The 26,416-nt window shown below is 57.9% G+C and overlaps 2 protein-coding genes across 2 annotated transcripts; one reads left to right on the plus strand and one right to left on the minus strand.

The window, feature by feature from the left end:
• Positions 1 to 1,549: 1,549 nt before the first annotated feature.
• On the minus strand, positions 1,550 to 7,772 carry Fscn2 (fascin actin-bundling protein 2, retinal). Its single transcript, XM_020187947.2, has 5 exons — positions 6,921 to 7,772; positions 2,740 to 2,896; positions 2,413 to 2,534; positions 1,895 to 2,125; positions 1,550 to 1,810 (listed from the first exon to the last, which is right to left on the minus strand). Exons 1-5 carry the CDS (start codon positions 7,744 to 7,746, stop codon positions 1,605 to 1,607), a joined length of 1,542 nt encoding a protein of 513 aa, XP_020043536.2. The 5' UTR covers positions 7,747 to 7,772; the 3' UTR covers positions 1,550 to 1,604.
• Positions 7,773 to 20,033: 12,261 nt separating this feature from the next.
• On the plus strand, positions 20,034 to 22,973 carry Actg1 (actin gamma 1). Its single transcript, XM_020188086.2, has 6 exons — positions 20,034 to 20,171; positions 20,552 to 20,680; positions 20,763 to 21,002; positions 21,281 to 21,719; positions 21,827 to 22,008; positions 22,127 to 22,973. The coding sequence occupies exons 2-6, from the start codon at positions 20,558 to 20,560 to the stop codon at positions 22,268 to 22,270; spliced, it is 1,128 nt and encodes a 375-aa protein (XP_020043675.1). The 5' UTR covers positions 20,034 to 20,171; positions 20,552 to 20,557; the 3' UTR covers positions 22,271 to 22,973.
• The last annotated feature ends 3,443 nt before the right edge of the window (positions 22,974 to 26,416 follow it).

Raw genomic sequence — 26,416 nt, forward strand, 5'->3', positions numbered from 1 at the left:
GGTCTGGGCTGGTTTTTCTTACCCCTCCTGCCCGCACCCTCTCCCCACCTGGGATGTGGACCCAGGCCCGATTTCTCCTTGGCCCAAGGGCAGGAGGTCCTGCAGTGGGGATGCCCCTCAGTATCTCTGGGAGGGCTGAGACTGCCAGCTCTTCCCACTGTTGCTTCCAGCTTCTCTCTCAGAGCTTGTCCATCCTAGGAGGCAGAGGGTTCTCCAGGGAGGAGGGGATGGGGAGTGGGCCTACTTCTGAGACACACTGGAGCCTTCACCAGGCCTAGCGTCTTCTGGCCTGCTAAAGGCCCCATCCACAGCTGTCCTCAGAACCACTCTCCTGTCACCTCCCAAGAGGAAGCCTTCCAGCACCAGCCATTGTCCAGCGCTCATGTCTGAGCACCACTGGGCATGATGGCCCACAGGACATGCAGGGCCTACCCCCACCTGCCTTGGAGAAGAGAGCCATGTTCTAAGCTATGCTGGCTTCTGCCTGTCAGGCTTGACAGCTCCCAGTGTTCTCCCCAGTGACCATGGCAGGATGCAGGGGTCCAAACCCTGAGATCTTGGTTTTCTACATGGCTCACCTTCCTGGACCCCACTGGCTGCTATCCAGTCTTGTCAGCCTTGCTGGGCATGTGGATGTGCAGACTCTGAAAAAGGCTCACGATCTGGGCTTTGATTTGCTGTCATTGGCACTGCTAGACCCAGTGGGGCTCAGCACCAAGTGGGGACAGCTGCCAGAAATGGACCTGTGGCTATGCTGGTGTTGGTTGGAGTGTTGTCCAAGGTAGCTCTTTAGTGTGTAGGACAGTGGAGTGGCGTGTAGGTTACCACCATTCAGTCTGCTGTCCCCATCTTGCCCAGCCCTTCCCTGACACTGCTGTCCACGTCAACTGTGCCCAATCTCTAGGGACACTGCAGGCCACAGGACAGCCTGGGCTGAGAGCTTAGACTCTTGGGATCACCTAGCCCACTCAGGACTCATCTTCCAAGGGATGACAGGGACCCCTCCTGACATATGACCCTCTAGGGAAGCCAAGGTCAGGCCCTTCCAATAAATAAGAGGGAGGGGGAGGGCAAGCAGCAAGTAACTCTGCCCCAACCACGTGTGACCCCACCTTCCCTGAGCCCATTCTGCTCCTTGCTTCCTCCCGGGCTGACTCATCCACTACTGGGGCTCACCTCCCCTGGCAATGGACTCACTGGAGAGGACATTGGGCCCTAACAGGGTCAGGGGCTGCCCAGGTCAGCTGAGGGTAGAAGTGCCCTCCCTCAGCTTCCAAGCTATGTGCCAAGCCATGGCAGCAGCTGGGGCAGAGCAGTGGCTGTCGGGGACAGGAGGCATTGTCTGCTGGACTCTTCTTCCAACCACTGTTCTGAGATGGAAGATGGGGCAGGAAAGGGTAGCAACGGTAGCCAGAGGATGCAGGAAGGGGCTTCCCCGCGACAGGGTCCCAGTGCTAAGCAACGGCGCAGCTTGGGCTGCGGGGGTCTCCAGAGGTGTAGACCCTCCAGCGCCCCTCCCACCCTCAAGCAGCGCTCAGAGTCCACGGTAGCTGCGCCGACGCGCACGGTTTAATGCGGGGCGGGGCGCTCGCGCCCGCTGGCCCTCAGTACTCCCAGAGCGCGCTCCCGGCGGGCAGGTCGGCGTCGGCGCGCAGCAGCCCCGAGGCGCCGCCGCGCAGGTACTTGCCATTGAGGGCGCGGATGGCCAGGCGGCCGCGCTCCCGGAACTCGAAGAGGAAGTCCTCGGCCAGCTCGCCATCGCTGCACACGCTGCCGTGGCTGCCGGTGTACCAGAACCCGCCGCCGCGGCCTGAGGGCGAGCCGGGGTTGGTGGGGCCTCGGCGCGTCCCCCTCCGCCCCGCGCCCCGCGCCCCGCGCCCCGCGCCCCGCGCACCTCGGATCTGATAGGTGCCGTCGCTGAAGCTCAGGTGGAAGACGTCGTAGGCCGAGCGGTTGGTGTCCAGCTGGTTGGATCCTCGGCGGTGGCAGACGAAGCCGTCCAGGCCGCGCAGCACCAGGATGGGCCGGTTGATGAGCTTGAGGATGAACTCCTCATCCGCGCTGCGGGAGAGGGCGCTGTGGGGCCGCCCTCCGCCACCGTCCCCGTCCAGCCCGGGCGAGGGTCCTGGAGAGAGCCAAGCCCTGCCATTGCCGCCTGTGCAACTTTGACAAGGAGCCAGCGGGCTCCCCGGAACCGAGAATCCTCAAGCGCGTGGGGAGTTAGAGGCGCCCAGGGTTCTCCAGGGGCGCAGAAAAGGCCAAACGGCCCGGGAATCGGCCCGCTCCCGGGGGATCTGGAGTGCCGAGTGCAACTGTGGCCACTGGCAGCAGTCACTTGGGAGGGGAGATTGGGTCTCTGAGCCGGCAGTGACCCTGAGTGGAGAGCCCGCCCCAGTCCCCAGGAGTGCTCACCCACAAAATCACTGATGGCCGCCAGCTGCCCGTTTTTCTTCATGCACACATAGCGACCATTGCTGGCTTTGAGTGCTACCCGCCGGCCTCGCCATTCCATCTCAAACATGGTGTTGGCAGAACTGATGAGAACAGGGCAGGATCTCCTCAGAGTAGAGGAGATGGGGTGCAGAGCCTGGCTTCCCCATGTCCCGCAGGTTGCAGGGGTGGATACACCCACCACTCCTACCCCCACACTGTTACAGCCTTCCCCTCTGGGCTGCAACAGAGGACCTAGTGGTAGGGGGTACTGATGGTCGTGGTGGAGGCAGGGACGGGAGCACTCACATTTGTGTGGCTATGGCCTGGATGCCCCCATGGGTGACCAGGGTCCAGTAGCCCCCAGTGCTGGAATAGAAGGTACATTTCTTTGTCTCCTGGTCAATCTGCATCAGGAAGGTCTCATGGTCCAGTTCTTCATCCTGATTGGCTGAGACGTTGACCCCTGGAGGGAGAAGATGGGGAAGCCCCTCACGCCTCTCCTGGGGGGCAAGGGTTGAGGAGTCATGCTTTTGGGGTACCCCTGAAGTCAGCATCTTGTCTAGAGCCTCTGAGATTTGGGAAGGCATATTTTGGGGGGCTGAGAACTGTACTGCAGGACCGCATGCCCACTGGCACACCCACACATGGCTCCTAAGGGATCCCTGATTTGGCTCTTCCCACACCCCCAGAGCCTTACATGCCAGCAGATCTCCCCCCCACACCCCGGCACTAATCTGCTTGTTTCTGCTTTCCTGACCCAGACTTACACCAGCTTCTATTTATAACTCACCGCTAAGCTGCCAGGTGGCTACAATGGGGTCTCCTTCCTTCCCCACATATGTATGGCCCAGGTAACAGCCAGATCCTAGGGACCAGGTAGCCCCACACACATGTGCTTGGCCTTCCAGGAGCCCTATGGGAGGACAGGATTGCCCAGGGTCCTGCCTAGCATTCCTGAGATGGGGATGGAGGGAGCATCCATACTTGAGACTGGGAGTTGAACAAAGATTCCCCAGAATCTTCCTATAAATGGAATCTGGCTCCCACCACAAACCACATCCCTGTGTTCATGGCAGTTGAACACAGGTCTCAGAGTCTCCATGAGGCTCAGAAGCTCCAGATGTGTCCAGCTAGGGGAATGGGAGGCAGTAGAGGAGAGACCCATTAGGGCCTGAGGATGGGGCCAGGTCCTATTCAATCCTGTGATGAAGGGCTGCAGGAGACACCCGGCAGCAGCCCCTAGTGGATAAACAGATCTGCTGCCTTTCACCAGCTCCCAAAAGCTGCCCCACATATCCTCACACTGCTCCTATGCAGAGAAGCAACTGGGGTGTCTGCTAGGAAGAGCCCAACATCTTTACTTCTGTCCCCACCTCGCCAGCTCTGTCATCCCACTGACAAATAGTGAGTTGATTGGGCAGCTCCTACTTCCCTGCACTGGGAGTTAAACCAATAGTGGCCCTCACCCTTAGGGGCTAGGGCACCATGGACAGAGGAAAACAGGGAGGTCCAAGCAGTCTGCTCCATGCAGATGAGTGCTGTGGGTTGTGGGAGGTGTGGGGGGTGGGAAATGGTGACATTTAAGCAAAGAGATTCCCTGCAGGGACTGAGGACAGAGCCAGGTCAAAGGACATTGGCTGAGCCAAGCAGCGCCACTATTTGGCTCCTTGGCCACTGCTGCCATCTCACAGACCAAGAATATTGGTCACTCCACGCACCTCTTCCAGATGCATGTTGTCCAGGCGCCTTCCTCCCACCCGCCTCTTTCTAGGGAACTGGCCTGACAGTGGAAGGAGGTGGAATTCACAGTGGTCTAGGTGATGCTGATTTTACCCCACTCTGGCGCAGGGGTGCTCTGTTCTGGCCAATTAGTGTTGTAGTGGTGCTGCTAGGATTTAGGGGAGACATTTTCTTAAGAAGACATCATAAGACCTAAGTGTCCCTTTTTCCTCTGGATTCGATACTGTCGGATGCGATGCTTGGAACTGCGCAGTAATTTTGTGACTGTGAGGGTGTCTGCCTAAATTCAGAACTAATCCAGGAGAGTGAGAAAGTAAGAACAGAGGCTCCAGGAATACTGCAGAGGTCATGACTGTCCTGCTGGGGATCCAACCACTCCCAAGGCCCCCAGGCTCCTGCTTACACAGATAATGTCCTTATTGCTTCAGTCAGTTTGTGGCCAGTTTTCTGTTACTGGCAACAGCACGCTACCTTGCTGGGCAGCATCTCACCAGCAAGGCAGAAGTGGGAAGACTGGCCGTGGAGTTGTGAGAGGAGGAAACAGTGAGCCTGGTGCTCACAGACACCTCTGGGAAAAGGAGAGTGGCTTAGGGACTGCCTGGCCGGGAGATGACAGTCATGGCACTCTGTACTACCACTGCATAGACACTGGGCAGCATCCTCTGCCATGAGTCCGAAGAGCCATCTCCCTCCACCCTGGCTCCCCCTCTGCCTGAGAGGTCACACCCTGCTTCCACACATCATGGGCAGGCAGGTCAAAGCCTGAAACACCTGGCAGGCCGGGCCACATAGCCCAAACCTTATAGCAAGGGATGCAGGGAGGTGAGTGTCCAGTGCCTCCCACCTGCAAAGTGGGAGGTAGACTCGGATCCTTGATAGGGGAGCCACCCCCCGCAAAGGACAGGGTCAGATACAGAGTGATAAGAGACTGGAAAGTAATCCACGCAGCCACTAGCCTTCCACCAGCACCACCACCATCACAGCCACCATCTCCTGTGTGTGTATGTGTGATGCTGATTGAACCCAGGCCCTTCTGCATGTTAGGCAAGCACTTCACCACTGAGCCATGCCCTAGTCCCATCACTACAACCATCACTTCCACCATGACCACCATCATCCCTTCTACCATCACCAAAACCTCAACCATCACCAGTACCACCATCTCTCCATCACCATCATCTTTGCCATCATCACCACCACCCCACCCCTCCGTCACCACCTCACCATCACCACCTCACCATCACCATCACCTCTGCCATCCCTCCATTACCACCTCTACCATCACCTCCACCATATTCACCACACCGTTCTTCTCTCACCATCACCATCACCTCTGCCATCATAACCACCACCCCATTCCTCCATCACCGCCTCCATTCCACCATTACCTCCTCTGTCACCGTCTCCACCGTCACCTCTGCCATATCAGCATTACCACCATCCCTCCATCACACACCTTCACTATTACCGTCTTCACCATCATCTCCACCACCCATTACACCTTTATTAACATCACTACCACCCCTGTACCAAGGCTATCATTGTCACTCTCACTTGCCATCCCCTCATAGGAGCCTCTTTCGCAAACACCTGGTGTCCAATGCCTCCTTTACGAAGCTCTCCCACCACCACTGCCCTAGCTAACTTGCTTAACTGAAAGTGGTGTAGTTGAACTGTAGGGCCAGCGATAAGAAGGACCATGAGTCCACATCGACCTTAGCACCTGGCCATATGCCAGGACAAGTGCTTAGGAGGTAACTCTAGTGCCTGGTGCTATGCTAGATTGGCCTGCAGATCTTGGCTGTAGGGTCCCTCTGGGCATGGCTGGGCTTCCATCTGGGTGCTCCTGGCTAGCCTCTGCCAATTGGACCAGATGGCAGTTTCCCAGGTCCCTAAGGTAAGGCAGGTGCTTAGGGAGGCTAACATCTCCGGGGCAGGAGTTTAGTGGGCACATGGGAGCTGCCCTTTGCCTGGCAGGTGCTGGCCTGCAGGAGGTCTGAGCAGGTAGGTGGGGGCTCTCTCTGCCTTGTCTCTTCACTTCACCTCAGATACCCCAGGTCAGGGTGTGCCTGATCACTCTGATGCACATGGAGCCTGAAGCCCAAGTTGGGGGTGCCTATGCCCGCTGGTCTGGACCCACTCTGAAACTCTCAGCTTCCTCGTGGAGCAGTAGGACTGCTGCTTCATCCCAAAGCCACTAAGAGTGGAGGAGTCAGGCCCTGGGCAAGGCTTCCTGAGCCTGCATCCACCCACACCGGAGGTGCACCCAAGTCCCCCATTCCTGGGGCCACACAAGGCTCCCACTGGTCAGGCACATGGAGGCGGTGTCCTCACTCCACTCTCACTGTCTCCTTACCCTGCCCCGGCCTCTCTCCAGTCTCCTTCAAGACAGAAAGAGGAATGGTGGAAGAGCAGGGGAGAGGCAGGAACTCCATCCCTAGTACCACCACCGCCATACTGCCAGGCTGGGTGTGAGCCTCACCCACCCCAAAAGGGGCTCTGCTACCTCCCCAGTCACACCTCTCCAATCTCAGAGTCAGCAGCTCTGAGACATTTGCCCACTGTCCCGAGAAAGGCCGGGATCCCTGCCCACTGACTTTGAAGCCTCCAATCCGCAGGCCGCCCAGGCCCACCTACCTGCACTGTGTGCAGACACACACGTTCCCCCAGTCCAGCACACATGGTAGATGTGTCAACACACACACACACACACACAAAGCAGGAGGTTGCTGCCTGTGCCCCCCTACCTTGCCGCACGGAGACGTAGCGATGGTTGGCGGCCACTAACACAACCTGAGGGTGACTCTCCTCCAGGTCGAAGAGCTCATCCTTGCCGGGCCGTGTGTTGCGGCCTGCCTTGAGTGTGCCAGCAGGCCCCACAGGTGCCAGGTAGCGGCCATCGCAGTCTTTGAAGGCCAGCTTGCCTGCCTTGAACTCAAGGGTGTAGCAGGCATGAGCCTCGGGCTCCCAGACCAGACGGCCATCGCTGCGTAGGTAGCGGCTGTCGCAGGACTTGAGGCAGTACCTCCGGCTCTGGAAGATGAGGGTGAGCAGGGCATCCACACCCCAAGGCATGTCGCCATCTGCTACCATCTCGTCGTCCTGAGGGCACAGATGCACATAGCGCCGCCGGCTCACACTCAGCAGGTGGGCCTGCGGGTGGATGGCCAGGTGCACAGTCCAGAGCTCCGCGGGGGAGATGGCCGTGGCAAAGCAGGACAGCTGGTCCTCAGTGCCACCAAAGAAGCGACCGTGTGGCTCTGACTGCAGCACCCAGCGACCATCGGGCTGCGGCAAGACCAGGAAACGGCAGTCACGGCCCGGCCGCTCTGCCTCGCAGGCCACTCGTCCGTCCTCTTCAGCTGACAGGTAGCGGCCCAGGTGGCTGCTGCGGAACAGCACTGCCGTGCTCAGCCCCGGGTCAGGCTCCAGCAACCATATCTGCTTCCTCTTGAGGCTGGGTGCTGAGGCATTGACCTTGAACCCAAAGCTCTCTGCTGTCAGGTAACGGTCAGTGTCATTGAGGAGCCCAAACTGGATCTTCAGCACCTGGTGCAGGCCATTGGTTGGCATCTTCAGGGCTGGCCAGGTCCCTTCAGGAGCCTAGGAAGTTCCTTCTGAGTGCTCACGGGCCCCAAGGCCCCCCAGAGGCCCGGCTTGGCTCAGCTGGCCCTCTGCTCCCAGGCCTAGCTAGTGTCATGGACCTGCTTCCCACACTGAGGCTGCCTCTGTCCAGTGGCCTTAGCCACCCAGGCAGGTCTTACGTGGCCAGTAAGCAGCAGAGGGTGGGTGGAGAGGGTGGACCAGAGACCTGCCTGCTTAGGAGCCACCTTTCGTTACCCCCAGCTTGGATTTCAGTTGCTCCTGGATTGCACAGAGGCCGGAGCCTGATGCCCTGCAGGGCTGGAGAGCAGGGACTGATCACCTCCTTGGCCTCACCTGCTGCTTCCTGGGTCCAACGCCTGGCCCTATGTCCCACCTTGAGGCCTCCACATTTCTTGGCCTCTCTCCTCCCTGTCCACCACCTCAGGGGTCCCCAAAGCCCCCAGGCTCGGCCTCTATCAGCACAGCACAGTTCTTTCCCAAGGTAGAAAAAGCTACCCAGTGGAAAACTCACAGAAGAGCAGCAACCTGATCGCAGCCCTCCACCCTCAGCGGTGCCAGGTCCCCCGCAGGATCCAGTTACTGCTTCTCTGATTCCTGCTGCCAGGAGCACGCAAGGCCCCTCCACAGCAGCCTGCAGCCTGCGTCCTGGCCCACCCCTCTAGCCTCGTAGCTCCTGCCCCAGGCTCCAGCCCTGGATCTAACATTGTCGTGGGGGTGACCCCTGCCTCCGACTGGAAAGGTGGCGGTGGGGGGGGGGGGTTGCTGTGCCAGTGGCAGAACTGGGACCTGGGACCCCTGAACCTGAGCCAGGGCATGGCAGGGTAGAGACAGGAACCTTGGCTATGGTGGCCTCACATAGAAGTCCCTGGATTGGGAAAGAGCAGCCTTGAGTGTGAGGGGAGCTGTGATGCCTACATCCAGGGCTGGGCATACAGGAAGGAGCACAGTAACCCAGCTGTCAGAGGCCCAGGTCCTGGCTGGGCCCTTGTGTGCCCTGGCTGACTCTGATGCCCCTTCAGAGAGCTGAGGGTGAGCCACTTTCAGACAGTGCCCTTCAGCAAACTTGCTAGGCAGCCTCGGGGACCTCACAGCAGCAGCTCAGATCACCAGGGCAATGGGCCTGACTTTGGGAGGTCTCTGCAGACTTGGGTCCAGGTGGCTGTGTGGGACACCCAAAGGTGTCCCTTGGAATCTGGGAGAGGATGGGACCTTCAGACTGGAAGGTACTGGAAGCTGGCTGTACCTGACCCCTGGTACCTCCTAGGCCCCTGGAGCCACCTGGATGCCCGCTCTTCACTTTGAGTCTAAAGCAACCTTGGGGGCTTCAGTGGCCCTGCTCAGCTGCACTCTGCCTGCCTGTGCCTGCACCTGCCTGAGAGGCCAAGAGCCAAGTAGGGAAACTGGAGCTGCCCATCCTGGGCCTGGGCCAGACTTGGTGTCCTCTTCCTTGTCACAGTGTGTGACCCTCAGGCCTCCCTGAGGACCACAGGGCCACCGAGCATTTCCAGCGACAGTCTCCAGTCCCATTCCTGTCCTCCTAGGCCCTCCATCCCTCAAATGGCCATGTTGGGGGGGGTCCCATGGAGGGGCAGACAGGCACAAAGGTCCACCTTTGTGCAGAGGGATGGAGGTCCATCCCAGCTGTTACAGGCACCTGCAGACACTGAGGAAGTGAAGGGGACCTGTCTTCAACTTGGGGCCCTAGGGTGGGGTTTAGCAAGAGACTATCTGCAAATCCCTGCTCATCTCAGCTCTTCCCGCAGGCTAGTTTCATCTGCCTGTGATTCACACATGGTTATGTGACGCGCAGCAACTATATGCATGGCCAGGCTGTGTGCCAGGCGCTGCCCTAGAGATGCAGCCTGGGTGGCACCCCTTCCCAGAGATGATGCCTGGTGTGCATGGACAATCCCCTGGCTTCCATGCCAGGAAGTGTCCCTGATTTGGGGTATAAGCAGTGATGCTCTCCATGCCTCAGTCTCCCAAGGTCCCAAGGGCCTGGCTTGGTTTGTCTGTGGGGTGGAGAAGCCTGAGGTCCAGCTGTGCCCTAGGCATGGACACTGGCTAGTCTTCTGCAGCCCCAAGCCCAGCCAGGTTGGGAAGGAACCTGGGATGTCTTGTCCCTCTGATTAACATAAAGGCCTCATTAGCACTGACTGGTGCTGGCAGGATGTTCACAGGCATCAGGTGCCCCGCGGGAGGAAGCTTGGCCGCCAGGCACTAAGCGGCCTGGCTCTGGGCAGCCTCTCAGTGGCACAGCCTGAGGTGGCGACTCAGGGGTCCCTCAATTCTGAGACCCCCACAGCTCCAAGTATGGTGGGGCTATTTGCACTGACCCAGGCATATGAGCCAAGCATGGGAGCCAAGAGGGACTGCAGGGCCCCAGGGGAGGGGACTTCCTTGAGGGGGGCAGTTTGCATAGGTCCCTCCACTGGGTCTGCACCATACTCCCCAGACCCTGGCCTACCTGCATCCTGAGGAGAGCTTCACTTCTGGGTCCTGGCAAGATTTCTGGCAAGTGCCTGTGAATGTCCAATGTGGGGGTCTGGTTCTTGTGCAAAGGGCTGAGGCTCTGCAGAAAGAAGTGATACTGCATGTGTGTCTTGCCGTGTGTGTGTTTGTGTGGGTATGTGTGAACGTGCATACGGACAGGGGCTGGGCCAAGCTGCCACCACGGTCACCTGCTGGGCTGGGCCAGCCCCTGGAGATGCTGCCCCAGACCACAGCCTCAGTGCCACTGTTGGCTGCTCAGCAAGGTGATCAAGTTGTTCACTGCTCACAAGACCCTTTTTCTAGGCCTCTGGTCACATCCCAGATGTGCACTACACACAGGAGCCCGAGGCCAGGCCTGGGTCCTGCAGCCCCTCTGTAGGGTACTCAGGTGAAAGCACCCCTCCCACTTGGGGTGGACAAGCGTGTCTGCCACTGTGGCCTGTTCAGGCTACACTCTGGAATCCCACTCACTCACCCTGCCCGCCTCTGAACCTGGGGAAGACTGTCCAGCATATGGTTGTAATTTGTGTGCCAGACCCAGGCACAGATGGCAGACCACCCGAGGAACCAACTTAAATGTGCTTGTCTTGAGGGAGGAATACATTTTCCTGATGGACACTGAGAGGCCATTTGGGTAAGCTGCACCCCCAGTCCTTACTTCAGGGATCAGTGAGCTGTGGGTGGACCTGGCATGGACCTTCCTAACTGCAGCTGGGTCCAGATGGCTCAGCTGTCAGATCCCCCAGCAGGCAAAGCCAGGGTCTGAGCTCAGTCCCCTGCCCCTCTTAGTGAGGGGCCAGCTAGGGGCAGAAACAGAGAGAGTCTTGAAGCCCCCAGTCTCCTGGCACCCACCCTAGAGCTCCTTCCCAGGGTGCTGGGGGATGGGGTGCCCTGGCCACCTGAGAGTCCTCCTCGTCATCTCCACCCGGCCAGGTAGCCGGCCTGGGACACTAGAGCCCAGCCTGGGCTCCTACTGTCATGGTGACCAGCTCATGTGCCAGGCTGGGTGCCCAGCAACGCTGATGCTGGTGGTGTGAGCTGGCACGGGTCTATACTTGTGGGGAAGGGCAGCACCCTCCTGGCTGGCTCTTAGCCCTGGAAACTGTGTAACAGAGACTGGCAGGGGGTGGAGGAAAGCCCCGAAGCCCCCTTCCTGAGCCCCAACCCCCTTCCTGATGTCCTGATTAACATCTCTGCCCCTCAGTCCTAGTGGGCAGCCCCCCACGGGAACTCTGGTATTGCTCCCTGGCCCCGCAGTGAGGGAGGGCCACCTTGCTAGGCACAGCCAAGGCCCTGATTTCCTGGTCCCTGAGCCCAGCACCTGCTCCCTGCTCCTGGTTGCCTGGAGCCCTGGAGCTCCCGGTTGGCAGGGGAGCCCGCAGTGTTCCTGAAACACTGTGGGCTGCCCTCGCTGGGGTGCTTCATGAATTTTTCATGGTGGAGCGCTCTGCCCTGGCAGTTCCACTTACACACAGAGCAGCGCTGCAAGGGGCGCCACGGTTCTCTTACTCTGGCCTAGGTTGGTTTACTTAGGCCTGCAGGCCTGGTTTAGGGTGACAGGCTCTGCTCAGCAAGTGGGAGCCTGGGAGCAGAGGGTGCCGTCTCCCACCCCCCACTCCCCAACAGTACTTGTTTCTGCCGGGGTTGGGGTCGTAACTCAGTAGTGTGGCTCTTGCCTGACAGGCCCAGGGTCCTGCTTTAATCCTCAGCGTTGCTCGCTCACACGAGCTACCGAAACACCTGCTGTTCTCGCCTTCGCCTTCCAACAGGAATGGTGCAGTCTCTTGGTTTTTGTCTCTTGTAAAACCATGATGCCATGAGCAGCCCGTGTCCAGGTTGTACCTGGAAATAGGAGGGAAGAGGCCAAGAAGTAGGGAGTGGGAGACCAGAGGTCTCTTTGTCCTGGCAGAAAACCCAAGGTCCCAGGAAGGCCAAAAATCCCCAAAGGGAGCATGAAAGCAGGATACAGGGCATCTCAGCAAGCTGTGACCACTGGGGCAATCTTGCAATACTCAAATCCCAGGACCTTTGCACATACCTGGGACAGGAAGAACATTTAGGAAAATATCTGAGCATGAGCCCCTGGTTCCATGGGCCTCAGTGAAGACCAGATCACCTCCCAGAAGATAGATGCCTGTTTATTGCCTACCTGGGCTTGCAAACAAACAGATGTATCAATACCTGATGTGGACAGCTATGAGCCCACAACTCTGCAGGTGGCCAGGGCAGCTGGCCCCCTGACACCCTCCCCCCCCACCCTTATGAACACACAGGCCTGGAAATGCCCAGAAACATGACACCACAGCTGCCTGCAGAGATTCAGCCCATCCTCCAAGGAGACCCCCACACACACATCAAACAGTCACAGGCACTTACTAAGTACCTATTGTGTCCCAAATGCCTTGCTTGGGATTCTGCAAGAAGTGAATTCCATCTCTGACTTTGAGCACAAAACAGAAAAGGACCATGCACTGTGAAAGTATGGAACAGGCCCTGTGCATCATCAATGTCAGGATCAGACAGTTCCCATGGGCTGGAGCCTCACTGCTCAGGTTGAGGCCTGAGTGCTAGCTGCTCTCTAAAGAAGTCTTACTACCCATGGCGAATGCTATGAGTGGTACAGGGAACAAGAGAGGCCCTGGGAATTAAAAATAGGAATTTACAGCAACAAAATGAGGTGGTGACCCTGGGTTAGAAAGGGAAAAACACTGCAGTCATTGCTGAAGAAGACTGGAGTTAAACATTGTCAAACTGACAGTGACGTGCCTGAGTTTGATCACTACTATAGATTTGTAAGACGATGTTTTTGTTCTTAGGAAAAATACACTGAAATGTTAAGAGGTCATGCCCCACACCCATAAGTGGCAGAGAATGTTCAGTCAAGCAAGTGTTTAAAAGTAGGGAAGTTTGAAATTATTTCCAAACAAAGGTTAAAAACTGGGCTGGTGGAGTGGCTCAATGGGTAGAGTGCCTGCCGAGAAATCGTGAGGCCCCGAGTGCAAAAACAGAAACAAAACCAAAAAACTATAATAACTAAAGGAAAAAATTCCACCAAAGGACTAGAAGTCAAGGAAATAACCCTAAAAAAAAAAAAAAAAAAAAGTGGATACAGCCTCCCAAGGCAGCAGGGAGAAGAGCAGGTGTTTGTATAGGGACTGAGTTCTTCTCCTCCATTCCTGGCCATGTTTTCCTCCTATGTGACCCGGAACTGGCATCTCTGAGCACCCCGCACCCCAATTCATTTTGTTGGAAATCCGTGGTTGTCAAGGGTCATCTGTTGGGGTGAGATGACCCTGTGGTTCCCAGAAAGTACACAGAGCAAGGCGAGGCGGAACAATGAGTCAACAGACACATCAGGTCCTGGGCTGCCCGCGTGTGAGATCCCTCTGTGGGTGTGTCTGCTAGGGGACAATCGGTGAGCTGACCCCATGTGGCAGTGTGTCCAGGTTGGGTCCTCCCCTCATCGGTTGCTCTGGGCACAGTCCGCCCGGGCTCTACCACTTCCCTGTGCGTCAACACTGGCTGAGGTCACTGGCCGCTCCCCGGCGGCCCTGCCTCGGTGGCTCTCAGGCGGGCGCCAGTGACTCAGCATCGCATCGGGCCAAGAGCCGGCCCCGCCCATGTTTTGGGCTAGTGGCCGTGGGGTCCCTCCTGGCCATGCAGCGGGGGTGCAGCTGCGCAGCAGGGGCATAGCGCTCATCGCCAGGCCACCTGTGCCCAGCGGCAGTGGCAGGACACACCTGGCGGTCCACTTTGGAATGACACCGGCCAGTCACTGCTGGGTCTTCCTCAGGGCCCACAACAGGGGCGCCATCTGCTGGCCACATCCTCCAAGCTCGTGTCCCTGGGGCGTGTCCTTACTTCCAGCCGGTGTCCTACCCCGGAAAACTGAGTGACAAATGCCCTGTGGCCACCTGCTCCTGCCCCAGGAGCAGAACCCAGGTGCTGAGTTCTAGAGAGCGGGAGACCTAAGCAAGTGCCCTGTGCTCCCCTGCTGACCCTACCTGAACTCTGTGGAGCTAACTCACAGGTCATATGGGGAAGGGACGCACAGGGCCCTGGGCAGACACCATGCGTCAGGGCCCCAGACCACAGGGACAGCCGTTTGCAGTTTGGGGCCTGCAGCCTCTCCACACTGCTCCTGGTCGTCTGCCTGCTGGTTTTCCGGCCAGACTCATCATTTCCTGGGGTGATACTGGCACTGACCCCAGAGGGATCAGGGTAGAGCTGGTGGGAGGACCAGACCTTGGGGACGTGTGGGCAAGTGAGGATTTACAGTCCGGCTGTGTCGTTGCAAGCCCTGCAAGCCAGCCTGCAGACATGTCCAGTGGGGTCTCTCCATGAGGTGTGCTCTGGCTTCCCCAGGCCAAGCACCCCAACTGTTGCCTGCAGAACTGGGTACAGCGCAGCAATGCCACCCCCGACTCCTGCAATGCCAGTCCAGGCCATGACCCCTACGGTGCCCTGCTTCCTTGAGGAGTCTGTGTGGGGCAGAGGGGAGGGGGATGCCAAGGTCAAGGTGCCCCTTTCAGGGTCCCTGCTCACTCCAGCCTCCACCTCCCACACACACCAAGCACACCAGCTGTAGCCCTTGGGACAGTGGCAGGTTGGACAGAGCGTCCAGAGCACCAGCCTTCTGCCCTCGTCCTGCCCTACCCTGCCTCCCTGTCCTAGGCACAGTGCCAGGCCTCCTGGGGGTCGTACACCTGTCACGGGGCCTTGGTCTAGTCTAGCTGTGCAGAGCTCCTGGTGGGACTTCCGGCAGCCTGCAGCCAGAACAGGAGGTGTTGGGTTAACAGTGAAACTTCTCCTGCGTCCCTTCCTCCCTGTTCCCAAATCCAGAGTAAGGCAGCTGCTCCCTGGCTTGCCTGGGAGAAACCTAACCGTTTTGGGGTAGGAAGCTCTCTGGGGAGAATGGAGCCTGGTGTTCCCTTCCCTCCCAGCCATATCCCACTCTGCATTTTGGGGTCAGGGTGGAGGTTATGGCTGAATCTTCCCACTTCCTTGGCTCTTTCTGGCCTCCTTTTGCCTTTCTCAGTCCTACAGAATTGGGATCCCAACCTCTCAATCCCAATACCATTCAAGCTGTATGTAGGCCCTGGATCAGGTCCCAGGTATCCAGCTTTACAATGACGGTGTTGCTGTGCCCCAGAAATCTGTGCGTGCTGGAGGAACACCAGGTGGGGGTGGGACAGGAAGCAAGTGAATAATCAATAAATAGGATGGGAGGCCATGGACGGTGTGGGGACATCCTGCAAGAGCCAGGTCACATCCAAGCAACTTTGAGGCACAGGGACAGCCAAGTAGTGGTCAGGAGCCAGTGGGCAGTGAGGAAGGGTTCAGGAGGTAAAGGTGGAGTGGCAGGCAGAGCCTCTCCCCTCCCCCCACCCCCATGAGAGCCCAGAGACCCAGGAAGGGGCTCAGAGTCTATCATGAGGCAGCAGTGGCTGGGGAGGATCTGGGATTTGGTGTGCCATAGGGTTACTGTGGGTAAGAAAGAGGCAGGCAGAGGGCCCAGCCTGCGGGGATGGCATCAATGAGAATGCGGCTGAGCTGGGAGCAGGCAGAAAGCACAGGTCAGAGAAGTGCTGGGGACCCTGGCCTGGGCTTTAGCTGAGAATAAGAACTGTGCAGGGGAGGCTGGCAGCTTCCGGTACGCTTGCCTCTGGGAGGGTGGAGCTGAGAAAGGGAAGGTGCGCTTGACACGATCACTCTTGGTTAGTGTGCACTTACCAACCACAATGCACATATGTTTCAGAACCATGAAGCCATTCCGTGGAACTAACAGGGAGTGAGGTCATCAGAGGCGACCATCCTCTCTGGGGCTGAAGCTGGCCCTGGGGGTTTGCCCTGGGAAGCAGAGGAGCAGGTGGCTTGTCCCAGCCTGAGGCATTGAGTGCTTTTCATTCATCACCGAAAATGGAAAACCGGAGGTTGTCAAGGCCAGAGGCACGGAGGGAAGGTTCTCAGGGCCTCCTTTCTGTATAGACCTAGCCCAGGCAGGAAGGCCAAAAGCCTGAGTCCCAGAAAAGAGTCCACCTTGGCTCCCAGATGTCCCAGCTAAGGGTTCTTCCAGAGGCCTCCTGTTGGCGCCATTGTTGGGAGAGGGAGACCTCAACAAGTCAGCAGGAGTCTGCATGTGTCCTCCAAATCCTGGAGCAGTGGGGGACCTTGGCCAATTCCCAAACTGCTGAGCTTCACTTGGGATGCCCACAAGGTCCCTCCAGAACCTCTGACTCCAAGGATGTGATGTGCCCTGGGTTCTGGCTCATTACCCTGACCCAGGAGACTGCCTTAGTGTCCCCCACCTATTTTACAGTCTTGGAGCCTCTTCCAATCGTGAGGTCCAGTGCGGTGCCTCCTAACACTGGACAGACAGGTAGCACCCTCTCAACTCTTGGGAGATGTCCAGCCAACTGGACCTTTTGGGCTTAAGTCTAGGAAGGCGATCCAGGCCCCTGGCCAGCACTAGACAGGAGACAGAAGTGAGTGACCCCGGCCTCACTGTCCTTTGAGCTCAAACTCAGAGAAGCCAGGTCAAGCTGCAGGAAGCTGGCTTTGCCATCAGGCTGGCTCTTAGGACCACTGTTCTACACAGAGCCCAATCCAGGGCCTGTCCCTAGGTTGGGAGCCAGCCTAGGACCCCAGAAAGAGTTTTAGGAAACAAGACAATTCCCTTTCATATGATCTGGGAAAGAGAACAGGAGCGTGAGCAGAAAGTAGGTACACTTTGATTTCCTTGTATTTTTAAAAACTTACTTTTTATTATGGTATAATTTTGGATTTACAGAAAAGTTGCAAAGACAGTATGAGAGTCCCACGCACACCACGTTCGTTCCCTAATGTTAACATCTCAAAGAAAAACGGCATGACTGTTGTAACTGAGAATTTAACCTTGGTACCTACTCTTAAACTCCAGACCTCACTTGGTTTTCATTGGCTCTTCCAGAATCGGGTGGGCATGCCTGAGAATGGAAAGGCAGGGCTAGGAAGTTCCCTGCTGTCTGCCCAACAAGAAACACTGAGAGGTAGCAAAGAGGTGCCCAGGTGGGTGGAACATGTGCTGGGGACCATGGTACCAAGTGTGGAGGCGATCTGGAGTCTAGGGGGCGTTCGTGGCGGTTGAGGCAGGGAGATGAGGGGCTGACACAGTGCAGAGGAATGCTTGGGGAGGACCCAGGGTGGGACAAGCCTGGACCCAGTCTCAGATTTGCCGCATTCCTAGCAAGGTCACCTCTTTGGGCCCATGTTTTCTCATCCATTAAGCGGGCGGAATATGAAAGAAGATGCAGCAAGATCACAATAAAAAGTCGCCAAAGCCAGCACTGAGCGAGAAAAAAAAAATCACTTCTCCCTCTTACAACAGGAGAACACACCCACTTTTGGCAGAACTGAAAGTGCTGCTCTGGGACTCCGGGGTTTACCAGAGCCAGGGACTGCCGCATCCATTTGGTCCCCGGGGATGCCAGGCCTTTGCGGGAGGGGTGGGGCAGAGCTGCACCACCAGCTTTTAGAGCGACAGTCCCGAATGGCCCCAACGTGACCTTGGGCGAGGTTTTGCACTGCCCAGTTGCAAAACAGTAAAATCACAGTACACACACACAACGCCTCCCCCTCCTGCCCAGCGCGAAGGCCTGGCTCGGTCCGCACCCGGTCCCGCGGGGCCTCCTGGCGCTGGTCGCCCCTCCCCTGCAGCCACGCCTCTCGCAGCCCCCCCAGGCCTAGCGCGCAGCCGAGGGTCTCGGGCACGCGCGGGTCTGAGTGGGCCGGGGGCGATGCCCCCCGCCCGGGCTTCCCGCCGCCGCCTCTTTGTCCCGCGGGCCAATGGGCGGCCTACTTGACTAAATAAGGCGAGGAGCGCGGCCTGGCGCCCCGTCCGTTACGTCCACCCCCGTGACTCAGGGCAGCCGCGGGCCTCTGGGCGGCGGGCGGGGCGCGAGCCAACTTCGCCAAATATGGCCGGACGGCGAGCCGCCGCCCCCCGCCCGCACACCTGGGCCGCACCTGGCACCCCGCGCGGCGCGCCCTGGGGAGAGGAAGGTCCCCCGCGCGGGGCAGCAGAAAGGGCCCCGCGGCCTGCTTCCTCCGCGCCCGGCACGTGGGCCGGGGAGACGGGGTCCTTTTCCCTGAAGCCCCGGTCGCCCCTCCGGGCACATGCAGACAAAGGAGTCCAAGAGCATGCTGGGGTCTGAGGAGGGGCAGGCGACCTAAGGCAGACTTGGGTAGGGTGGAGTGAGGACGGACACTGGGTGAAGAGGCATACGGCTACTTTCCACCTGTCCCTTGTCCCTTAAGAGCGTGACATGGCGTCTTGGGGACCTTCGCCCACCCCACCCGGTGGTCGGGGAGACTTCTGGTTCTGCACAGGGACCCGAGCCAAGATGAGCTTTTCAGAAACCCAGTCCCGTGTCCCCGCCATGGGTGGGGTACGACACACACTTGATAGCCTTGTCGAGCACCCCTAGAAAATCTGGGGGGGCTCCCGAACCCAGCACTCTCCTTGCCAGGTCTGGGGGCACGGTCACCGTCCGCACCAGTCTTGCGGTCGGCAGGTGAGCTGGGCGGGCTGCCCTGGCGCTTGAATCCTGCGTCCCCATCCCCTAGATAGCGACACCAGCTGACCCTGCAGGGCCGCTCTTGGGAAGCCCGGCACCGCCCCCACCTGCGGGGGTCCAGCTGAGCGCCCTGTGACCTTGGACGAGTCCTTGGCCTCACTGCCGCCCCTCCCCCGCACCTAATTCTATACTGAGCAGTTCTAGAAGCTTACAAATAAACCCGTGGAAACCACAGTGCCCGCTTCCCTCCCGGGGATAATCGAGGCCTCGCGCTGGCAGGTGCGGCCAGGACCCCGCCAAAGGTTGGGCAGGTCCCCCAATGGGCTCCCGGGGAAGGACAGCGGGGCTCCGGCCAGTGTGGAGAAACCCTGGAGGTCGGTGTGCTGTGACCGCCCTCCCCCAGCCCCCGGTCCTTTTCCTAGTAAAGCGAGTGCCCGTACAGCTGGCCCAGGATGCGGGGGGAGGGACGCTTCCGGAAGTCAGGACTCGGTCCTTGCCTCAATTTCCCTACTGTGTCCACAGTGACCAGAATAAAACAAAGCCCCTCGACACTACCCCCTTAGAAGATGAGAAGGGGGAGCGACCCCCACCCCCCGCCCCAGGCCGAGCCCACGCGGGGGGACACAGTGACGTGGTTTTGGGGCCTCTTTCTCCCGCAGAGGGTCTACGTGGTCGTGGCTGCGCTGGGGGGGTGGGGTGGCTGGCGACCCCTCCCATGTGATCAGGACGAGGTTGGGGCTCCCCGGGCCTAGGACTCCCGGCACCATGAAGGGGGTCCCGCGGGGACCCCCTCTCCCTCCCCCAGCCGAGTACCGGCCTCCCAGGCGGGCTCCGGGGAGGGGAGCGCTCGCGGGGGCGTCGGGGGCGAAAAGCCGAGGAGGGCGGGGGCCGCGGGGACTCACCCCAGTTTGGGGCGCGGCCCGCCCCAGGCCCGGCAGTTTCGGGGTGCAGCTAGGCCATTCCCCACGACACAGCAGTCCCGGGGAATGGGGGGGGGCAGTCAATCCGCCCCACGGCGCTAGCCGAGACCCCCGGAGGCCCGGTCGCAGCTCGCGCGGGGTCTCGGGCGCGCGGGGGCGGCGCGGGCGGGGCGGTTGGCGGTGGCGCGGGCGGGGGGCGGGCCGGGCCGGGTCCCCACGTGTCCCGGGCGGGCGGGCCAATGGGCGCCCGGGTTTCGGAAAGATCGCCATATATGGACATGTTCTGGGGCCGCGCGCGCCGCCGCCCGCGCGCGCGCCCCGCTCCCTCTTAAAAAGCGGCGGGGGAGGCCACAGTCGGTCTCACTCGCCTCTGCCAAGCTGCGCTGCGTGTGCTCTTACTGCTACGCTGCCCCGTTCTCCGCCGGTAAGCGGCTTGCACCCCCCCACGCACACCCCGTTCCCGGCCTGGCTGTGGATCCATTACTTGGCAAGGCTTAGCCGCGCAGCCCCGGGAACAAAGGGTGGCCGGGAAGGTGGGCCTGGGTCTGCGGCTGCGGTCGGGGTGCGGCCCGGGGACCCCGGGGGGGGTCCGGGGCGGGGCCGGCGCAGTGCGCACTTCTCCGCGCCGCCGCGGAACGGGGCTGGTGCCAGGAGGCCACCGCCGGTTGCAGACGGTTACGCTTGCCCCGGATGCCGGCCTAGGGATTGGGGGGAACGTGTACCCCAACGCGGGGGTCTCAGCTGGCGGGGAGGGACTGTTCCTTACTGCCAGGGCGCCGCTGAGCGAGTCGCGTTTTTGCGCAGATCGCCATGGAAGAGGAAATTGCTGCGCTCGTCATTGACAATGGCTCCGGTATGTGCAAAGCTGGCTTTGCGGGCGACGACGCTCCCAGGGCCGTGTTCCCCTCCATTGTCGGGCGTCCCCGGCACCAGGTGAGTGGAGGGCGCCCCTGGCCAGGCCTCCCTGTCCTCCTTGGTCCCCTCGGCGCGCGAGCCTGACGGCCCTCCCTTGCAGGGCGTGATGGTGGGCATGGGCCAGAAGGACTCCTATGTGGGTGACGAGGCCCAGAGCAAGCGTGGCATCCTGACTCTGAAGTACCCCATCGAGCATGGCATCGTCACCAACTGGGATGACATGGAGAAGATCTGGCACCACACCTTCTACAACGAGCTGCGCGTGGCCCCCGAGGAGCACCCCGTGCTGCTGACTGAGGCCCCCCTGAACCCCAAGGCCAACAGAGAGAAGATGACGCAGGTGGGGGGCTGAGCCCGGGTCTCAGCTGTCCGTGTTTCACAAGTCATTTTCTGCTCTGCTTCATTTCCTGACATTCAAGTATTTCTTTGATATTTCCAGGGTTCTGTTCCTCTCCTGGCATTTCCTTCCTGAAGCCTCCAGGTTTCTTGTTTGCGTTTCTGCCTGTGTTCTGTTCTTTTTCTCCACACATCACATTTGTGGCATGCTGCATGTGGCGTGTGGGCGTGGGTGGCTGCTGGTCCCGGCCTTTGGCTGAGATGCTCTTTGTCCTTTCCCAGATTATGTTTGAGACTTTCAACACCCCAGCCATGTACGTGGCCATCCAGGCCGTGCTGTCTCTGTACGCCTCTGGGCGCACCACTGGCATCGTCATGGACTCTGGCGACGGGGTCACACACACGGTGCCCATCTATGAGGGCTATGCCCTCCCCCATGCCATCTTGCGTCTGGACCTGGCTGGCCGGGACCTGACAGACTACCTCATGAAGATCCTGACTGAGCGCGGCTACAGCTTCACCACCACTGCTGAGCGGGAGATCGTGCGCGACATCAAGGAGAAGTTGTGCTATGTCGCCCTGGACTTCGAGCAGGAGATGGCCACTGCTGCGTCATCTTCGTCCTTGGAGAAGAGCTATGAGCTGCCTGACGGGCAGGTGATCACCATCGGCAATGAGCGGTTCCGGTGTCCAGAGGCGCTCTTCCAGCCCTCTTTCCTGGGTAGGTGTCTAGAATGGGGTATAGGAGGTCGGGTCCCTTTTGCCTGTCATCTTGGACAAGGTCGGTCAGGCAGAACCCGATGGCTCAGGGAGAACTTTGTCCTGTAGGTATGGAATCCTGTGGCATTCATGAGACCACCTTCAACTCCATCATGAAGTGTGACGTGGACATCCGCAAGGACCTGTACGCCAACACAGTGCTGTCTGGAGGCACCACCATGTACCCAGGCATTGCCGACAGGATGCAGAAGGAGATCACCGCCCTGGCCCCCAGCACAATGAAGATCAAGGTGAGTGTGCAGCCTGAGCGGGCCTGGTCCCGAGGGGGGGGGGGTTGGCCCTTGTCAGGGCAGGTAGTTTGGTGTGGGTCCATGACTCCAGGTCATCACAGCTGCTCTTCCTTTACAGATCATCGCTCCCCCTGAGCGCAAGTACTCTGTGTGGATTGGCGGCTCCATCCTGGCTTCCTTGTCCACCTTCCAGCAGATGTGGATCAGCAAGCAGGAGTACGATGAGTCAGGCCCCTCCATCGTCCACCGCAAATGCTTCTAGATGGACTGAGCAGGTGCTAGGCACCTGCTGCATGAGCTGATTCTGAAGTATCAATTTGCCCTGGCAAATGTATACACCTCATGCTAGCCTCACGACTGGAATAAGCCTTTGAAAAGAAATTTGTCCTTGAAGCTTGTATCTGATATCAGCACTGGATCGTAGAACTTGTTGCTGATTTTGACCTTGTACTCAAGTTACTGTTCCCTTGGTATATGTTTAATACCCTGTGCATATCTTTGATTTCAGCCCTTAGTCCATGTGGCTCGGTCACTTGGTGGCTGAGGCAAAAGCAGGCTATGGAGGAGAAATCCCCAGTCTGGATCTGCGTGAGCACGGTGCAGTGATCTGGGCAGGGTATTATTAACGCGTCAGAGCTGACTGTTCGAGGATTTCTAAGGCTGGCAAGAGTTCCCTGTCTTGCCAGTCTCAAAAGGGTGGGAAAGTCCGAGCCTTAGGACCCGATTTCCGTTCTTAATGGTGTTTTTCCCTCCTGAACGCCATGGGTTGTTATTGCCTTGAGTTGGAAACGGTTTGCATTTACACCTGTAAATTTATTCATCCTTTTAATTTATGTAAGGTTTTTTTGTACTCAATTCTTTTACGAGATGACAACAAATTTTGGTTTTCTACTGTTACATGAGAACATGAGGCCCCAGCCACACGTCATTGTGTAAGGAGAATAAAGTGCTGCAGTACACAAGGACCGCTGCTCCTGTTTGGGGAGGGCTTTTCTGGGCATGCTCTGAGGGGGGTGGTCTGCAGTGAGGCTCCCCAGGCATCTAGGACTGCTGGCCACAAGGTGGGTGCTGGGAAGGTTTCTCCTGAGTCTGTAGTCTTACAGTCTTGGGCAGTTTGCTTGTCATAAGGCTGCGTGCTGGGTGCAATCTTGAGGCTAAGGAGTAGGGTCTCCCTGATAAGGCACAGGTGCCCAGGGCTGAAGTAGTGGGCGTGGGGATGGGTGAATGCTGTTAAACTCCTAAGAACATCGAAACCAGGTGCTAAGGACACCTGGTGTGAGCCTGGCCCTGATCACCAGGTACTCAGCCTTACAAAGTTGGGCTTGGGAGGATATTTTTTTGTCCCACTGCTTGCTTCCCTAGATGGGGGCTGGTGTATCACTAAACTGCTTCAGGCTTTTAAACTATAGTTGTGAACAGTTTGACGACTTGGAAGGCCATCCCTTTGAGATGGAATACTCTAGATTTGCAGTGGAAGCAAATTTCATCAAGAGGGTTTCCTGCTTTTTTTTAAAAACTGGGGCTTCAACTCTGGGCCTAACTTTGAGCCACTCCACCAACCTTTTTTTTGTGATGGGTTTCTTGCTCAATTTTTGCCCAAGCTGGCTAGGATTACAGGTGTGAGTAGTCAGCACCAAGCTCAAGGGTTTACTTCTTAACCTGACTGCTGAAAGGGAGGCCCCTGTTGGGGGGGCGGGGTGCTCTGTTTCCTTTCTGTCACCCTTTGGTTTTGTCCTCTTGCTCTTCCTGTGCAGTGTGGAGGTAAGTCCCCCTGTGGTGTAGGTGACTTTCTAGCTCCACTGAAAGTGGAGTGCCTGTGATAGGGTAGTTGTAAGGTGAGGTCGGGAGCACAGTGGGAGTAGGGGTGAAGAGATGTCAGCACCACTACAAGAATGCAAATCAATCAGATGTACAATGAAGCACCACCTCTAGGATGGGAGGTGAGGATTGTGGCGCACCCAGAAACTCCTGCACTGCAGTGGGGATGTGATGAGGTGCTGCTGCTGCTGTGGACAACAGGTTGAGAGTCAGAGTTAGCACGTGACACAGGAACTCACTACCAGGTACTTACTCCCCAAACTGAAAATACTTATGCTGAGTGTGTTCATAGCACTAATCTCAGTGTCTGGAAACAACCCAGCTGTCCATCAATCAAGGAATGGCTAAAGAATGCAGTTCGTCCACACAGTAGAATATTACTCAGCCATAAAAGGAATGAAGCATGGATGACCATGAAGATCTCACGCTAAGTGGAAGAGGTAGTCACAAAATACCACTTGTTATGTAATTCCATTTGTGTGACGTGTCCAGGCAAACTCCAAGTGCAGATTAGGGGATGTGGTTGTGACTGCTTAATGGGGACAGCTTCAGTTTGGGAGTGATGAATACTTCCAGGACTAGATGGGTATGCTTAACTGCTCCCTGAGTGTACACCCAAATGGTTAAGATGATAAAAGTACCATAAAATGATAAGGATACATGCCCATCTGGGGACCCACACCAAGCACAGAAAAGTCTGCTGCAAATGGCAATTTTTCTATTTCTCTTCCTTCCCTGCTTGTTAGGTGAATTACTCATGCACAGAGAGCTTCACCCCCCCCCCCCCCCCCCCGCCACCACACACACACAAGTCTCCCATTTGGTTACCCTGAGGTACAATTTGTAGCAGAAAGACAGGACAATGCTTGAATATTCCTGCGGTCTGTCGGTTTTCGGATGAATGAGCTGGCTCCTTCACTTCCTCCAGTGTGGCCACTGTTCTTCATGGTGTTTTATGAACACGTCAACTTTAACATACTTGATGTGTTTCAGTCATTGCAGTTTTGGCCTCACTGTGCTCTGGTGGGCTCCTACATGAGGTGCAGGAAATACCTCAGGCTCATCAGGTCCCCTGATCCCCACCCCAGTACTGGGGATGGAACCAGGTCCTGGCTTATGCTAGGCAAGCGCTCTACCATTAAGCTGTACCCCAGCCCTTCGGTTGGGTCCTACTGGTTCTTGTAGAGTCCTCTGGCCCATAAGTGTCTGAGTCTTTTTGGACTTTTTGGGAATTATGGGAAGCATTGCTGGTCTGTGGGGTACAAGGTGCTCTGGGGTGGTCCATTTCCTGCCACAAACCTGAGGTCAGCCATTTCTCCTAGGGGCTCTGGGCCCTTGTCATGTCATGGGAAAAAGGTCTTAAGAGACCACCATCTGGGTGGTCTTCAGTGACTTGAATGCCATTCAGTTTAACAAAAGACATACCTCTTCCGGGAAATCTGTCATGCTGAGGGACTCTTGTGTGTCCCCAAAAGGCTTCCTTTCCCCGGAGCTGCCCAGGGAACCAATAATGGGACAAAGGTGAAGGGTGCCACCAACTGCAATGGGTTGTCAGGGAGCTGACCTCCCACTGTGGGCAGGGCCTGTCCACATATCCTGGTGCCTCCCATGTGAACCCCACTGCCCCCAGCAGGAGATGGGCATTGTGTTTATTTGGGGCACCTTGCCCCAGCTGACCCATGTTTTCATATAACATGGGGACCATTTCAAAGAGGGGAGAAGGCAGACTCTGGTGACTGGGTGTTTATGGCCTCCAAGTCCCTTGCTTCTTAGAGGTGGAGGCCTTCACACGGGATCCAGAGAGAGCATGGCTAGCGCTCTCCCGTGTGCAGCATATATGGAGGGCACCCTTTGGACTGCGCAGGGCCTGTAGTCTGACCCCATCCACTGGCGCTGGCCAGTTCATTCCAGCAGAAGTTTTCTGCCCTCTCTTTGCATGCTGGGTGCCTCCCTTGCCCCCGAGAAGGCCTACCCTGTTGCACGGTTTCCTGCCCAATTTCAGGAAGTTATCCTCTCTGGGAGTGGTTTCGTGTCCACCCCATCAATGGTGTGCATGGCCACGAAACATCTCAGGCAAGGAAGTGAGCGGGAAGGAGCTGAGGAGCCAGTATGGGTAGGAGTGGTCCTGCCTTCTTCTGCCTCTGCCTTGGGACCACAGTGTTCAGAAACAGGCTTCTCCATCAGTCCTGAGGCCACAGAGATGCCACTGGACCCAACAGGATGGACATATAGCTTAAAAAGAAAGGAGAAAAAGAAGTCCTAATTACTACGGATCGGTGAGACAGTGCAGTGACTTGTTACGCAGCGCAACAAAGCCTCTCCTGCCCAAGACAGCAGCAGAGTGTGGTGAGTAGCACCTCTCAGAGTTGCGCAGGGAACGACCTATGCAGCTATCCCCAGCAGCCCTGCACAGCCAGGTCCTTCCGCTTGGAACACCTGCCTAACCACTGCAAGGCCTGTTGCTACTTGAACATTCCCTGGTTGGCAAGACTTTTCTTTTTTTCTCCCAAATTGGGGTTTGACCTCAGGGCCTACGCCTTGAGCTACTCCACCAGCCCTTTTTTGTGACGGGTATTTTTGAGATTGGGTC

Source organism: Castor canadensis, chromosome 11, assembly GCF_047511655.1.
Source record: "Castor canadensis chromosome 11, mCasCan1.hap1v2, whole genome shotgun sequence".
In the NCBI taxonomy this organism is placed as follows: Eukaryota; Metazoa; Chordata; class Mammalia; order Rodentia; family Castoridae; genus Castor; species Castor canadensis.

Coding starts and splice junctions, on each gene's coding strand:
- Fscn2 (XM_020187947.2), bottom strand. CDS start 7,746: ATGCCAACCAATGGCCTGCACCAGGTGCTGAAGATCCAGTTTGGGCTC. Junction 2,897..6,920: donor CTACGTCTCCGTGCGGCAAG/GTAGGGGGGCAC, acceptor TTCTCCCTCCAG/GGGTCAACGTCTCAGCCAAT. Junction 2,126..2,412: donor GGCCATCAGTGATTTTGTGG/GTGAGCACTCCT, acceptor GGCTCTCTCCAG/GACCCTCGCCCGGGCTGGAC.
- Actg1 (XM_020188086.2), top strand. CDS start 20,558: ATGGAAGAGGAAATTGCTGCGCTCGTCATTGACAATGGCTCCGGTATG. Junction 21,003..21,280: donor ACAGAGAGAAGATGACGCAG/GTGGGGGGCTGA, acceptor GTCCTTTCCCAG/ATTATGTTTGAGACTTTCAA. Junction 21,720..21,826: donor CTTCCAGCCCTCTTTCCTGG/GTAGGTGTCTAG, acceptor TTTGTCCTGTAG/GTATGGAATCCTGTGGCATT.